Source organism: Mytilus trossulus, chromosome 14 (assembly GCF_036588685.1).
Source record: "Mytilus trossulus isolate FHL-02 chromosome 14, PNRI_Mtr1.1.1.hap1, whole genome shotgun sequence".
In the NCBI taxonomy this organism is placed as follows: domain Eukaryota; kingdom Metazoa; phylum Mollusca; class Bivalvia; order Mytilida; family Mytilidae; genus Mytilus; species Mytilus trossulus.
Genome location: NC_086386.1, coordinates 6,222,505 through 6,239,976, shown reverse-complemented (window position 1 = coordinate 6,239,976; position 17,472 = coordinate 6,222,505). Strand labels below are relative to the sequence as shown.

The 17,472-nt window shown below is 30.3% G+C and overlaps 1 protein-coding gene across 15 annotated transcripts in view; it reads right to left on the bottom strand.

Moving 5' to 3' along the window:
• LOC134697202 (teneurin-m-like) overlaps positions 1-17,472 on the bottom strand; it is a 141,050-nt gene that overhangs the window by 42,345 nt on the left and 81,233 nt on the right. For 13 of the 15 annotated variants that reach the window (XM_063559307.1, XM_063559296.1, XM_063559306.1 and 10 more), the window contains 2 exons: positions 10,770-11,001; positions 3,260-3,613 (listed from right to left, as the gene is read on the bottom strand). In XM_063559307.1, the coding sequence (XP_063415377.1) occupies positions 3,260-3,613; positions 10,770-10,965 (550 nt within the window). In that variant the 5' untranslated portion in view covers positions 10,966-11,001. Of the gene's footprint in view, positions 1-3,259; positions 3,614-10,769; positions 11,002-13,879; positions 13,897-17,472 lie in introns of those variants that run through there. The other 2 variants (XM_063559305.1, XM_063559311.1) reach the window with 2 other exon arrangements.

The window sequence follows — 17,472 nt, the reverse complement described above, 5'->3', positions numbered from 1 at the left end:
TGGTATGATTGCCAATGAGACAACTATCCACAAAAGACCAAAATGACACAAACATTGAAAAGTATATCTTACTTTTATATCAATATATATTTTAAGTAGGATAGTTATAACAACCAATAAAAGTAATTCTTTTAAGTATCTCAAGATATTGAAGATAAAGAAGAGATTTTTGAGATAATTTTTAAGTCATTTTTGTTTATGGCCTCTACTAAACACTATCATAAGATAACAACAGGAGATAGTTATAAAATTTTCAATAAATTTTCTGGTTCAATGACCAAGTCATGGTTTCATAGATACTGAAATGACAGTTTTAGTAGATAAAAGTGCATGGGGGTGTCAATTTACTTGTGAGAGTTGTGATATATGTTGTAATTTAACTGATTATTATCTATTTTATCTTGATCTGAGGTGAAAGCATGGTAATCCTACCCTCCCCTGTAGATTACAGACCATACTCTCATTTTTCATATGAACATTTCTATCTATCTAATTTGAATAAAAAATAAAAGTTATGTGTTGATTTCATAAACTTAATGATATCGACGCTTTTGTATTTTGATTAATGGACTTTTACCAACTTTCCTTTAGGATATTGAGAAAAAAATAGATAATATCTAGTTTGAATTACAATCAGAGAGCTTGATCTTTTCACATAAAGTTTATATAAAAATACTAAATTTGAAACTAAAACTTTTCCAGTTGTAAACTTTCCTTTCCTGTCAAATGTCTAAGTCATTGAACAGGACCACAAGGAACAATAAAACTGTAACTTGAAGGACCACACTAAGCCCATGCACTGGTCTTTAAAATGTAGTGTTGTTTTTTTAATCTTTCTGTTGATTGCCTTTTTTTAAATTGTACATAGTTATTTTAAAATAATGTTTTTTGCTTTTTGCTTAACCTTCTTGTAACTAGAAGATATCAATCATAACTCAACCAATCAAAAATAAAGCATCTATACCAGAAATACATAAATCTTTCAATATTAGAGGGAGAAAATGTAAGTGACTTTCTAAATCCATTTTACCATCTTATATGCATTTACAAAGACAATTGACAAATCTAAACTTCATTCCAGTACGTCATTAGGAAATCAAGATGATAACTATATACATAAACAGCCATAAAAGTATATGGAAAGAATCTCAGATTCCAGGATAGTGTTATAAATCAAATGACAGGAGAGGTTGTAATGGAATCATAACATGCTATATCAGACGTAGTTCCGTATAATAAAGTAATATCATAGCTCCTCAATCCATCGGAAAAAATACAATTTATTCTACGATGATTGAAGTAATATTATATTACAAAAAACTCACAAGAGTCTCTGAAGACGACCTGTCATATTTAGATAGACGGACAATGAATCATGTTTTTTTGCGAAGCTTTGTCACCTACGTTTAGAGTTAACATAATAACAGGCTCCGGCATTAGTGTGAACTTATTATCTAGAATAATAATTATACAGCAGCCGCACTGATAATCATTTTTATAATAAGTGCTTAAGAGTTTTTCATATTCAATTTCCCATTATAAATGGCTACTTCAACATACTCTCTATTTACGCCATTATAACAGGACCTATTCAGTAAAGCACTTACGATACTGTTACCATTTTACTTCTTCATCAGACTATACATGCCTAACATTTGACTTAATTGTAATTCACTAGGACGAAACTATTTTTCACCATTAACCTAAAGTGTTTTGAATGTAAATGATAAATAAGGCCACTTGACATCATATTTTTTAGCCAAGTGCCATCCTACTGATATTATATATGTTCCTATTTCTGTTGTTGTAGCAGATATTCAGAAGGTTGTTTGTGACAAGACACAAAATTTGATAATGTCAAGTTAAATGCAGTTTGCTACAATACTACTTTTATAAACCATGTTTACCAAATTTTTGATTCATGTACTGTCAATTCATTTATCTGTTGGGGAAACTTATTTTCATAGATTGAGAAAAAAATGTGCTTTTGTAGATATTTGATTATCTTTTCATACAGATCAGCAAATTCATGACAGAGGGGGGATACCTTTTTATGTTAACCTGTTTTGGTCCTTTTCAAGGTGTTTTGGTCCTTTTCAAGGTGTTGTTAACTGTTATCTGAGATAAATTAAAGCTCGCTGTTAACTGTTTTCAACCCACTTTGTTACTTTTAATGGCATTTTTGCATTTTCGTTAACTGTTTTTGCAAAAAATCAAGGTGTTGTTAACCTGTTAACAGACCCCCCTATTGCCCCTCCTCATTACAGCTGTGTATTAAAACAAAGTCTAGATGTACAAGACCTAAATGTTTGTTATATGAAATTAGGCCAACTTCTCAGTGTATATGAAGTGATCCATACATCTTATGTGTATGGATCGTCAAATCTGATGCTAGAAAAAAATCTGACATGCCAATAGTGTAAAAAAATGACATTTATCAAAAAGCCTTTTTTTTCAATAAAATTGTTATCGAATATTCAAATCTATTTCAAATTTTTTAAGATCAACATGCAGCCAAAATAATAGAAAAGGAACCCATTAAAAATGCAGAATTCTTGTTGTCAGTTTAAAAAAGATTACTGTTAAAACAGCAAGTGCTATAACATTTGTATATTTTTTCCACCTGATGATTCACTGCTACTCAATATATAGAATGACACTTCCCAGAGTGCCATCTTATCAAATTACCCATCATCCATCACATTTTTGTCGTCTGCAGTTCACAGTGGCCATCTTTTGTAATGTTTGTACAGTCATTATTTCTCTATATGATTGATGATCTGTCTCTATTTGGACAATTTTCTTCATTATTCCACCAAACTTTATGACATTTTGATTTGTATAATTGTTTTGCTTGCTTCCATATAGTTTATCTCCATAAATTAAGAGATATTAACTCAACTTTCATCTATTATTTCTACACAAAACTGATGCTATCTCTTTATTCTTAATATCATCAAAGAACTCTAGCATGTGTATTCCTTTTCTAATGTGAAACCAATCTATTTTAAACTGCATAATTTTGATGCATAATTGTTTTAATTTCTTTTTATTGTTTTTAAAAGTATTGTCTATCCATACATTTAAAATTGAAGACAATTAAAGGAATAAAGAGAACATATAAAAGTCATTAAAAACTACATGTGAACGTAGATAACTGCAGTCATTCAAATGTAAGGGAGATAATTTGTTTATAACAAAGGGACCTATGTAAGGGAGATAATTTGTTTTAAACAAAGGGAGATAACTAAAGATTTACCTGCATGATGTAATGCTGGATATGGTATATGGTGAGCCATACAAGGTTGGTGCACGTGTGGCTGGTGGAAAGCATGGGAATGACGATGTGAAACATTTTCTTGTTCAGAGTCACTCATAGATAATCGTGATACATTCCCGTTTTGTCGTGTAGGTTCATGATCTAGTTCATTTGATGAAATAGAACACTGAGAGCCCTGGTGGTTTACATTTAAAGAAGCATGTTTTGCTGACCTTTCTTGGTCTGAGTCAAGGTCACCGTCAGAACCACTCTTGTAATGATACAACTGTGGATCCTTTGGGTTGTCATGACGACCCTTTTTGTCCACCGCTGAAATGATGTCAGGTGTGAGTCCTATTAGCAAAACAAAAGCAAAACTAAAAATACACAAAAACAATCAGTAATTAAAAGCAACAACAATTAAAACAGGGGATTGTCTCAAAATACTTTCATGCTCAGGTATTAAAACTTCAATTGGTTAGCTATTAGTTCGAAATAAATAATGTTTCACTTATGAAGGTTTCTTTGAGACAATCCCAATGTATACCATAAAAGTTTCTAGTGAACTGCAAGTAATATCATTTGTTTAAAACATCAAAAGTACAATCAATTTAAAAAAATCTGAGGAAAAAAAATAACTGAAATGGTTTTCTTGGAGTATTTTTGAAGTTCACTAGATTCACATATGTTTATAATTTAATTCAAGTACCATTTTCAATAACGTCACAAATACCTCTTATCAAGAATTCAAAAACATGTTGAATCTAATTTTGAAACTTTATACTAAATAACCTCCTATATCTGTGTTCAGAGAAAAGAAGTACTTTATTTTTACACAAGTTTATGAAATCTTAGCAATGTATTGTAAAATGAAATATGAACTAATGAGATATGATGTCTATGACTTTTAGATGTAATTTTATTTAATATATAATGACGTGTGACATAAGATGATATAATGAAAATGATAATGAATAACAGGACCTAACCAGGGTAACATTCATAAGCAGAGGGTACAAATAAGGCTTTTATAAAGCCAGCGTTAAAATACAGCAATATCAAAGCTGAACATTCCTTAAGCTGAAAGAGTAAATCAGAAAGGGCTACTATAGAGCCAGGCATTATAAGTACAGGGTTGTCAAAGTGTAACATTCATAAGCTTACAGTGACAAATAATATTTACTAAATTTTAAAGCTTCTTAAATAATATTCATAACAAAACATAAATAAAGCAAAAAAAGTAAACTATATGTCTTACAATAAACACATCAAAGTTACAGGATTGTAACCATACAAAACCAATAAAATGAGGTAAAAAAACATGCATCAACTGGTATAAAATAAACAGAAGAAGCAAAAAAATAAAGAAAAATAAATGAATATGATTAAAGGGTGGTAAAGGGTTATTTTCGTGCAATGTTTTTGGCCTTTTATATTTCACATGTTTTTGCGTTTTGATGTTTTATTTCTCGTTTTCTCGTGTTTGGTTTGACATGCCCGCCTCATGTTTTCCTTTACTTATTTTCCGTGTTTCGTGTCGGTACTCTTAATTTTTATTTCAAGTGTTTCCGTGTTCAAGGCCCCCCTTTACCACCCTCTGATTACTATAGCCAATTCAGAATTGCTCCAATATTTTGATTGACTTATACATTTTTCAGAGGGAAAGTTGCATTTATAATAAAAGAACCTCTTTTGGTTTTCAGTTTTACAATGTGATCCCTGATGAATGTATTCTTTCAAATAATTGAGCTGTCAAGGAATAAGAGATAATGTTAAAGAAGTTTTATTTCTGATTTTAATGTAGGATAACTACACTGATGTAAAATTAAAAGAAAACTGGTCAGAAATAAAACATAAAAGTGGAGTTATTAGGATGATTGAGTCAACCTATAGTAGTTATACACTGAGGCTGACAGGATAAAGATCACTATGATTCATGTCAATCTGTGTCCCTAGGGTCATCAACATTCATGTATGGATTAACTCCCTTTCCATATATAATATGTACTTCTTGGGAACAGCTAATGTCATATTTATTTTCACCAATTATTTACTTTAATTCCTTAACCAATTCTTATGCATAAGATATATAGGTAATTTGAACTGATCCAGTGCTAAGCTGTTTATTCCCAGCAGAATCAAGAGTTTTCTTACAAATGGAGGAATTATGAATCACTATTCTTATATCGTCAATAAGATGTTGGTGTTACCTTTTTGGAAATCTATTTTAAAATAAACATTTGTGAAAAAAAGTTTTATTCCTCATGTATGTTGTTTTTAAAGACATATATATATCAATTTATTGTAATGGTTTATTTTGATAATGCAGGTTTTAAAAAAAACAAAAACGTAAAAAAGAGTTATTTGCAGATTCCAGATAGCTTTCAGATACCAATGATCAACATTTGGAAAATAATGTGCCAATTTATTATATATATATTTAAAAGAAATACTTCCTAGACCTAGCCTATTGAGCAATTTTTTCCTGATAAAAAAACTTTGACATATATTTATCCCAAACAGAAATCAAGATATACTGTTACTGACAAATTCCCATGAAAAGAAATGAAATAAAATACATACCCCTAAATTCTAAGGCATTTTGGTAAGTTTGCATCATTTTCCTAACTTAATCCCACAATGCAATAGTCACATTTTAGTAAATCTTTACTGATTATTACATGTAATTGTGGGAAGGATTACGAACACTTAACAGGTGATTTGTATCTGTATAAACGCTGTATATATGAAGGTATTTAAGAAGAATAAACAATATTTGATTGTGTTTACAATGTCAGAATATAAAATAAACCGTGAAACAACTTGATTAATCTGACTCTAAAGAGCTACGTAAGATGTCCAATGTCAAAAAAATGTAATGACCTGACCTGACCTCTTATTTGTTGATAAAAACTATCTTTCTGGTGCCATGAAAGTTGAAACTATATAAACAGAACATTTCTCAATGACTTCAAAGTGGTCTGTAAGATTTTCTGGTGTTTTAAGAATGCTTAATGTGATGTAAGACACTGTATATGTTTTGTTAAATTAGATTTATAGTTTTTCAAAGGGGTGGTCAAAGTAAGGTTTGTATCAAGATACTCATGCTGAAGGTTTGATATTAATGTTTATTTATTGCATGGGAACCGGACGACAATAGTTAATAATGGAAATGATAATTATAATGAAAAGATAAAAATCAGTTGTATAAGCAATGTTACATAAAATTCTTACATGCACTTGACAATATTTAAAGCAATGGAACTGTTCATAAGCATCTCCGCTAAAACATGCAGTTATCAAAAACAAAGCTGTAGCACAGTCATGACTTGAAGGTCAAATGGTTCTTATCAAGGTCAGTCACAATAACATCTTATGTTGTAAGAGACATGATAGAGTGACCAATGGAAGAACAAGTATAAATTCAATAACTAAAATGAATTTAACATGATGAAAGTACTGCTATAACTGTGGAGGGTAAGGGTTGACTAAAAGACAGCTGTCTAAGGACTCTGGATTATTCTATTGACAATGATAAGCAGCATTTATTAATATCCACAATTTCTGTTTTTAAATGAACAAAGTTGAAGGTCGTACTTTGACTTTTTATGACAGACCTAAAATGGTTCACTTTTATAAATTGTGACTTAAATGGAGAGTTGTCTCATTGGTTCTCATATCTCAGTACCTAATAATCAATGTTCATTATAGTTTAAGCAAGTCAAGGTCAAAGTTATTGGCAAGGTTCTTCAAGGTCAACTCATTCTGTCAGATATGGTGGGTTTATGTTCAAATTCTGCTTAGCTATAGTTAAGACAATCTCAAGAAGGTATGTAGAAGCATAATCAGATTGAGAAGCAACTTGCTTTTTCCTTCAAAGTTCAACTTGTATAATACCGTGTTCTGTTACCATGGAATTTCCCCTGACGATTTAAGTTTCCATTTCCTTATTACAGAATTATCCAATTACTCTACACTCCTTTCTATTTTATCTATTAACAAATTATCAAATTTAAATTTCTTCAGAAAAGTACACTGAATCAAATTTACCATATTTTGCCAATATAAAGTTAGTAATCATTTTATATTTCATTTAAAATTTCCCTTAAGCTTTTTGCTGAAACCAATAAATTTAGTCTAATTAAGTTTCTTTAGAAAAATTACATCACAAGTTGGTTTCCATTTTTCTAGGAGATGTAAAGCAGAATCGGAACAAATTCAATTAAAGGTCTTTTGAAAAAAATTTCAATAACTACAAATGGAAAATTCTGTTATTCTGTATCTAAATTATGTGATGAAATTGGATCTATTGATGAACTGGCAGAAATGTAATGTGTAGAGATATATCAACCCACAGGCCGTCATAGACTGGCTTCTATCAAGGTACCAGATAGAAGATGGAAACTAGTTTAATTCTATAATAAGATAAGTTTTATTGAGAGGCTTTGAGGACTCAGGCTATGACCATTCAAAACTTATATCAACCATCTTGAAGAGTTCTTACAAAGGTCAACAGTTACAGTTCATTTTATGAACAAATTATTACCACAAAAAAATACAGGATAACAATAAAATCATATTTTAGTATAAAAGATATTGAACAGTTTGGCTAAGTCTAATTACTGCATTCAAATCCTTGTCTTGTTTCACAAAGGGAGGTATTGGGTTCACAAAGGGAGATAAACCTTATCAAAGTTATTATATGAGCATCCAGAAAAATTATCTTAATTGGACTCGACTGGCACAATATCAAGACATTCTGATCAGCATTGTTATATGATGTATACAGGTATTTGCTTTGCCAAAAATTATCCGTTTCACATATCAGCAATTTACCAATATATATAGAAAGTTCGACTTGGGTTAAGAAGAATTTCATTTATAATAATAAATAATAAAATTCAGAATGAAAATGAGGAATATATGACAAAGAGACAACAACCCAACCAAAGAGCCTCATTTCAAAATTTTGCAATAAAAAAAAAAGAAATCATATCCTTTCTTTCGATGCTTGTAGATTCCATCGTTTCATGGATCTACTGAAAAAAGTATGAATTTCACTGGTATTAAGGCAAGAATACGTTGTATCTATAAGGAACAATAACTGAAGATTAATTGATGTTGTAAATGACTCCATCTTGGTTGATCAGATTTTAATTTTGTTTTTTCTAATAAAACTGTGATTGTCTAAATGTAATAAGGAGAATTGTAATCCATTATAACACAGGGAAGAATCAATACATTTTAATTCCTGATCTGGTTTTTAAAAGCTCTAGGTCCTAAGTGCCTTAAAATTAAGAATAAAATTCTTTTTTTTCTTAAATTTCATTCAGTAAATAAAGAAGAATTTCAGATCTATATTAAAAATTGTAAGAGATATCAAGTATGAACTGGATTAAACTTAGTTTGCTATATATATCTGAAACAATTGAAGGATGATAAATCAAATCTAGGCAAAAAAGAATCTGTTCAAATAAAAGACCTAGTTGCTCAAAACATTCTAGATGTAGTAAAAATTAAATGAAAATCTTTCTTCCAAATCCATTAAATTATATAATTTATAAGCATTGACTTCTGCTACAACAACAAATTCTAATGATAAACCCAGACACTAATTTCCAGCTTTAATTCCTTTACAAAACTACATTGAATGTATCAATTATAAAATAAAACATCTTAGCAGTATTTCTGTAAATGCATGCAAATGTAAGCAAAGCATTGCAATAAATATGGATTCTTTGGAAAAAATAAAATAATTTGAGATGTTAATGGCTTGTTGTTCCAGTGTAATGGTCCTACAATGTGAAATCAATGGAATCATTGGTAAAAACAGAACTGATATTGAAATAGCTACTGAGGTATACTGATAACAGGTAGATACTAAAGCATAGAATGGTTATAAAGAGTGGAAAACTAAAGACCGAATGATTTGTTTTTAGCAATTTCAGGTAGTCATAGTCTTCAGAAAGTTCATGTCAGATGGGCTATAGCAAATGACAATGTCTAGGATTACAAGGAAATGTGACACATTAAAAACTCAACATTCAAAAGTCCTACAGCTTCCTTAGTTTTGGCAAATTATAAGTCAAATGAAGGAAATCATGGATAAACTCCTGGTAAGGTCAAATGTTATGTTTAGCAGTATACCAAAAGCTAGGCCATGAGGGAAAATGGTCTAAGTATATGCCACAAAGGAGCATCAACAATCTACTATCTAAAGTTCCAGTTTAGATAGGTTTTACCTATTGTCAAACATCAAACTATAAATAAAACCTGTATACACCCTCAGTCAATGTCTAAATGGCTAAAGTGATACCTTGAACAATCATTCTCTATAGTACCTTCTAGGATTATTTTTAACTATGTTGCACTGCAAAAAAAAACACAGTCCCAATAAAAGCCAAAAGTGAGACGAAGTCCCTGATCCTGTCTACAGTCCCAGTCTAGATTTTTGTAGATGCTACCAGTAAGACATCACAGGCAACAAGTAAAGTTGTGATAATGAATTACTTTAAGATAAATCACATGGACGTGTCACAGAAATAGATTACCTTTTTATTATCCACAAGGGAGGTCTCTAAACAATACTAGATTTCAATTACACTTGTATTTGATCAGCTTCCAGAAAAAAGAAATTCCAACCATGATATGTAGGCTGAGTTACAATAGCTCTTTATAGAAACATACTTCAATGCAATTTTTATAGACCATAATTATATAACCAAGTTTTAGTTGATTAATTTCTGTATTATTCCAAACTTTTTATAGATTTGTTTTACCCCACCATAGAATGTTTCAAAGTCAAAAATTAATCATGATATCATTCAAAGCTTTTACTTTAAAAAGTCAAAAATGATGAAAGATGAAATCATGGTAAATACATTTTCCAATAATAAACCAAATATGTGAAGTGCGTCAGTAGCAGTGAAAGACCAGTAACAATAAATGAGTAAAGTCTCTACGGTAAAATGTTTCAAGATCGACAAGACTCAAGAGATGATTATTTAACTTCAGAAGATGTATCTCCCTTACAACATTTTAAATAGTACCAACATATATCTAGGGACACATGTGTTACTTTTACTATTGCATAAACTGGATTTCTTCAATTAACTACCAAATTATTTCCCTGACCATTTATGCTAAAATATTACTTTAATTAAAAGAAGAAATGCCACCATCAATTGAAATTTGAGTGTGAATGCAGTTTAACTGGTAGAAGAGGATTCAATAAGTAGCCACTGGGACTCAAATATATTTATCCCAGGTGAAAACAAACTTGTTACTGTCAAATCCTCAACTGACAGTGGTATCTCTTTAAATGCAGACATTTTATTCCTGTTCTATTACAATGTTGGTTTGTCTAATATAAAAAATTTCAAATACTACAGAAACCTCGATTGCAATTGTGTAATATTTTGCCTGATCATCAACCATGGACGTCATCCAATCAAAGATTGCAATACATGTCATATTCTATTAGAATAAGTGCATGATGTGATGTACCTACCTAACCCATTTAACTTTTTGTGGTTATGTGCCACTTTGACCTCTTCATAAGGTCGTAGGTTGTCGTCCGAATGGAAGTCTTCCTCGTCGTCTGAAGAACTATACGACATACTGCCATTGGTATTTTTGATGTGACTATGTCGATGTTTTGATTTGTGATAATTATAGTTTCCATCCATGGTAGGATGTTTAGTCATCGTGTTGTCATACTCTGGTCATCTTCTGTCCATCTTCTGAAAATAGAAAAAAGAAGTTTTGAATCTCAATTAAATGACAACTAAATCATGTTTTATTTCTTTAAGAAGAATTCATCATCATGGTACTGGTATTCTTTGGCTCCAACATAATAAAATTCTGGTGGCTTCTTTCTATAGGAACAAAATAGAATACCTTGACTTACAAAGCCCAATATTACCACTCTTTTCTTTTTCTTTTATAAATGATGGTAAAAAGTTACCAAAAGTGCATGTAAAGTTCTATTGCATATTATAAATGTAAACATTTTTAGACATTATTTTAATCCTGTTTCATCAATATTGATCCAGAATCATATTATTTCCATGTTTAAAAGAAGACATGAAGAACCCCTGCCATAAGTACAAATCTTTCATTGGTACAAACACAAAAGTACACAGGACCCACATTTTGTTATACCTCTAACATAGTGACAGCCTCTGGGAGGTTCACATCTTTAATCTTAGGCATATTTCATAGTCAGTTAGAAAAAAAACTTCCCTGTTCAAAGCTGCTATCATTTTTTTCCCCATCAAACAGAACAGCAATTGTGTACTTTTACTTTTGATGAAACATCAGACAAACCTGAATCCTCATCTCAATTCTTGTTAGATGCCAAAAGTATCCTTAAAAGTACACTTAAACTCAGGCCAACATTTTTGTTTTTTTGTTTTTATCCATGTATCTGAAAGTTTTCTTCAATTTCGATAGATGAAATAGGTATGAAATTTTTTCCTGTAATGATTAAATCTTAACTACAATAAACTTTGCATGAATTCTTTTGTTTGGTAGTTTAATTATTCTTAAGGCATGTAAGGTAATGAGAATTAGACCTGTACTAATATTAACAAAAACACAGAAGTTTCACATTACATTACAGAACAACTCTCAGCCTACACAAATCTATTTTAATTTTCTTTATACATAAAACAAATGGAACACTAGAAACTGATGAAGAATCCACTGTGTCTGTGGAATTCACAATTTCTTATTTCTTCAGGTGTATGATTAAACATACATTCTATTTAAATCAACTTTTATTTGAGCATATCAAAATGTGCAATGCTAATCAAATGTTAATGTCAAAAACAGCATGCGAAATGATTATAAATGTTCAAAAATACTTAATAAAAAAGGTTTTATCTTATCATTTCATACTATTTTACAGCTCTCATTGAAAAATTACCTATCAGATTTTCCAGTTTTTCATTTCATGTGAGGCAGCATATCTAAATACTGTTGAATTATTACATCAAGGTACGATAATATCTCAGTCAAAAACTTCATCAAGAGTTTGTGTTAAATAGGTTTATGAAAGATAAATCTAAATTTTCTTATACTTTTCTTTTTAATTTTCGTTTAACATTTCATCCTTATTACTTACATATTTCTTTGTAAATATAAATACTTGTGGAACTTTCGTGGAACTGTGGGGTGGAATTATGTGGATAAAAGTTGGATACATTAGCTGTGGGCTATTTGTAAACAAAAAGAAATTATCGTTCCAAACAAAATATAAAGCCTCATAACTTATACCAGAAACCTTAAGACTAGGAACCCAAATCGAAGCATATGTTATTTCTTACTTGGCTTTTAACAGCAACATAGTTCAGATACTAAAAAAAACTATTCATATCCGATTTTTTTTTGTGCACAGAAAAAAACGTGTAAGTAGTCTGTATAACTTCAATTATCTCCCAAACACCAGAAACTTATTACATAAAGATATAAAACACAAATATCAAAGATTTACCATTGTTTGTACAAACATTAACATAATGACTTAATTATTGTCTACACAAAACCATATTACATTTTATGCATTCAGTTTCCTCAGTAAACCATAATATTTGTTAGTTCATTACCCATGCTGGTTTATAAAGCTTCTTTTGATTGGTAACTTACAACTTGTATGTTTCGCTTATTAACTAATTTTTTCTCAAGGTTTATTAACTGCTTAACATCATTAAATTAATCACCTGATTTTTTATGGCTATGCTACACATGTAATTATGCAAATTCTTAACATATATTTTTTTTGTTATTTGGCAGGCACAGTTTAATGCAGTCATACACTTTTATTGCAGTCAGTGTTAATGGCCAACGGAAATGGGCAAAACTGGTACAACAGTACTGTCAAACTAATAATTATCTAAAAATGGTGGCACCATGTCATTTTGTATAATTATTGCCCAAGAGTAAACTTCTATCCAATGCTGATTATTATAATGACAACTATTATGCATGAAATGATTGAAATGATTTGATTCTGTTTTAACAATAACAAAATAAATATTTACAGGCCATCAAATCCAGTAACCACATGTATAAGAGTGATGCCACATTTTTATAATGATCAAACCTTTGGAGTTTATTATATTGATTGAAATAAGATAATGAGGCTGTTTGTTGCCTTTTAAGCAAAATGGGGTGCAAAATAAAACCATATAAGCCCTTAGTTGTGTTAATATATGGCCATATGCATCATGTGCATTGGACCTTATGATCATTCCTCGGCCCACGTCCGATATCAGATTCTGGGTTAGATGAGAGTCTATGTATGTTAAACAGGATTTGCTATAGAAAAGGCCATTTATATGGTTTATAATAGCCATAATAAAATCAAGGATCAATCTCCCGATTGAACATTTAAGCAACAACATTTCTGCAAACTGTTGAATAATATAATAGAAAACATTCAAAATTACATATGGAATTAATTTGGATAGGTTTTACCAATTTTCCATAGTAGTACATCTTGTTATTTACCCGATAAATACAAAAAAACTGATTACATAAAAAAATTAAAACAAACACAACAAAAAATTTTCAATATTAACTTTAAGTATTAATACCGTAAACTAAATGCCTACTGACCTGAAGCAGGAATAAAAGCCAGATTGTAATCCATGAAAGAGAATAGTTGATTTTTGTTACTCCATCATGTCTGTCACAAATATTAACTATTAATTGTATTTTAACTGTTTTACCACAAGATAACCAAACAGTTATTTTTTCTTCCCATAAAAATCAATTTCCAATGTTTATATGGTTTGTTAATACCAATAGTACACGCTTTGTAACATAACAGAACTGAACACGAACCATTTTGTAAAGAAAATGAAGTCAACATCCATCGTTCAATGTAAATAATCAGGACCAATTTATTTATACTATTATCATAGTATGAATGATCATTTCTTGGGCTGATCAATACATGGTGTAGATCATAGAACACGTTTTCCTCTTTGTGTCACATTCTCGACTAACACTTGTTGAAGAATCTAATTTCACCAAGAAACAAATACAAAACGCAATTATTTCTAAGTATGGAGCTGCAGAATGGATATTACACTTAGAAACAAGGGCAGAAAGTTCAAACCATTGAATATTATTTAATATCCTGTGTTTCTTACAGTCTTTAATTTTCTCAAACCAAATGTAATTTGTAAAAACATCTGGATGATGTTGTTCATATTGCTATTAAATAGAAATCAGTATTATTTAAGGCAATAATCATGGATTTTGAGTAACAAAACCGATTATTATATAAATTAAGCTTCAGTGACGGATGGCTCATAAAACACTGTTACTTAAAAAATATTTAAGACTTATTATTCATTTTATTACTCACTATAAAAATGTTTATGAATACTGTTACTAAAGTATGATAAAAAAAATCTTAAATGCAATTTTTTTTTTTTTTATAAATAATGAGATTTTTCTTCTTCCATCACAGACCAGATATGATGGACAGACAGTTATTGATCAGGATTATCAATAGTCTCCATAGTTTATGACCAGATATGATGGACAGACCATTTATTGATCAGGATTATCAATAGTCTCCATAGTTTATGAATAAAATCCAATTATTGGATGATTGTTTTATCTAGTGTGAACTGTGCTGGCTTAATGATTGACATTAAAATTAATTTAACAGTTTTGGTGTATTATGACTAATTTTTGATAATCATGAAGCCAATGGCAAAACAATAATGCCTTATCTAAGGTAGAACGCTCCTGTCAGATAAAGGGCAAACTCAGGTGGAAGAACACTGCATGAAACCAAGTTCAAACCAGACCACGTCAAATTCCTCTTTGGGGTTTATTTTCAATTAATACATAGTAATTTTGCTAGACACTAAGGTCAATTTCAAACAACAGAATTACCTTATTAATCTGTATTAGGCAAAACTTTTCAGAATTTGTGGCCTCAACAATGCGCTTCATATTATATTTGGCCTTTTTAACTTTTCTGATTTGAGTGCTTAGTCTTGGAAAAAAAAAGCAAGTGTTCTAAATTCTAATCCTCGTATTCATGACGAGTCTTGCATTTCAAATTTTATACCAAATGTTTAATTAATTTAAGACACTTTTTTTCTAAATTTTAGTAAATTTACCTTAAATGTTCAAATTACTTCAGAACATTTAGAGAAATTGGTGGGAAAATATCCTATGATCTGGGCCTAACTGACTAACTGATAAGTAAAAGTGCACTTCTAATTTCCCTCATTATCCCATTATACCAGATTGGAACCCAGTTGATGCTGTGATTTATGTTGACTGGCCTTCTTTGATACACCCATAGTGCAGGCCATCTGGATAAAATCAAACCTTTAATAGTCAAATTAGCTAGACAAATTGTTTGTTATGGAATGGACAACTTCAAAGACGGCCATAAATCAATGTTACAGTAATCTCTTCAGTTAGGATGGGGCAATACTTTTCTATCAGGCCTCATCATTATGGTTTCTGTATATATGTCTTCATAACAAATTATATTAATGTTTATAAATGATTTTTTTTCTCATGATAGACATGTCTTAATATTCTTTGAAAAATTAGTTTGTACTCAGTTTTTTAAAAAGTGAATCTTATAAGCTTGACAGATGATTCTATAATCTTGTCTGTTTGTATATCAAATCTTTCAATGCAGTGATGACTCATAATAGTCATGCAATATTAAAACATCTAAATTCTTTATAAAAAAAATATGTGTTTCAGAACCCTCCTTGATATCTGCAGTAATATTAAAAAGTTCAGTATACTCAAACAGACAATAATTATTGGTTTTGACCTTCATTTGTGATTTTAGGACTTTGCTCTATTTTCAATTTATTACTATTAGTGATAAAATCACTATAAATTAAACTGAAACATTTTTTGAACTGTTGAATTTAAAAGTTTCTTCTTTAGGAAAGACCCTCCTCTAGATTATGCCTAAGGATAAACATAACAGCAAATAATTCAACTACAAATGTTTTCCATTTTAAAATTGATTTGTCTAAAGTTAAAATAAAGTACATGGAACGTAAAACAATACTAAGTCAGAAGACAACAATCAGTTGCATTGACTATTGATCTATAATATAAACTGGTGTCATGACTGAATTCCCAGGGTGCTTTAGGATCTAACTAAGAACCACAATCAGGCAAATATTTACATAATTTTTGTAATTATTCCTTTTGGTTTATGAAAGTGAAAATAAAGACAATTCCAATTATTTAAGATGATTGTGAAAGCTGAAAGTAAAAGTGATAATCTGGGGTACTCTAAGGGATTTATCAATCTGCATCATAGATCTCAACTTTTAGATTGTTTCTCCAATACCTATTTGTAAAACTACAAAGGAATGCATATCTTATAATGATTCAACCTGACATTCATTACATCATAAAAGATTAAAGACTGCATCAAGCTTAAAACAAAATATATTTCCCCAACATTTTGCTGTATATTTTGCTATCCAATCAATATCAATTATCCACATAAATTAGCCAATCAATGCTTGATTAGCAACAGAGATTCTCATTGGTGTACAGCAAATAGAATGTGACAGATAGTGACCAATAACGAAAGTTAGTCCATAGAGGCTTCCAGTAAATGTCACCATTTTTAACTTTTTGATTAGTGGTTCTCCAAGTATTTAGGAGGAAGATATAACCCATGGGAGTGGTTGACGTGACAACCATAACACACGGCCAACCAAGCAGAATTTAATGATATGCTCCCATGATAGTTATGCCTTAACTAAATGTGTGACCAAGGGGTCTATAATTCTCCTTTTAATTAAAAGTGCAATGAATGAAGTAGTTTGACCTTTACTAAAAGTTCAATTATCTCCAGCCAACATCAGATATTTTCTGCAATCCTCAGATTATACAACACTGTTTGAATACAATTAGTAGGAGGACAATAATTACTTATAAAAAAGTACAAATGGACGTACCTACGTAACCTACCTACCTACAGACAGACAAGGGTAAATGAAATGCTCCCTCCACTATAACAGGGGCATATAAAAATATATTTTTGTTGTTACAATGTTGCTATAAGGTTTTTTCATAAATAGTAAAATTTGAATATTCATTACCAAGCTATGGTGTATAGACCGATCTTTGAATATTAGTATCTATGATGTGTAAGGTGCAAATGCAGAAATGCCATTTGACAAAGTAGGGCCTAC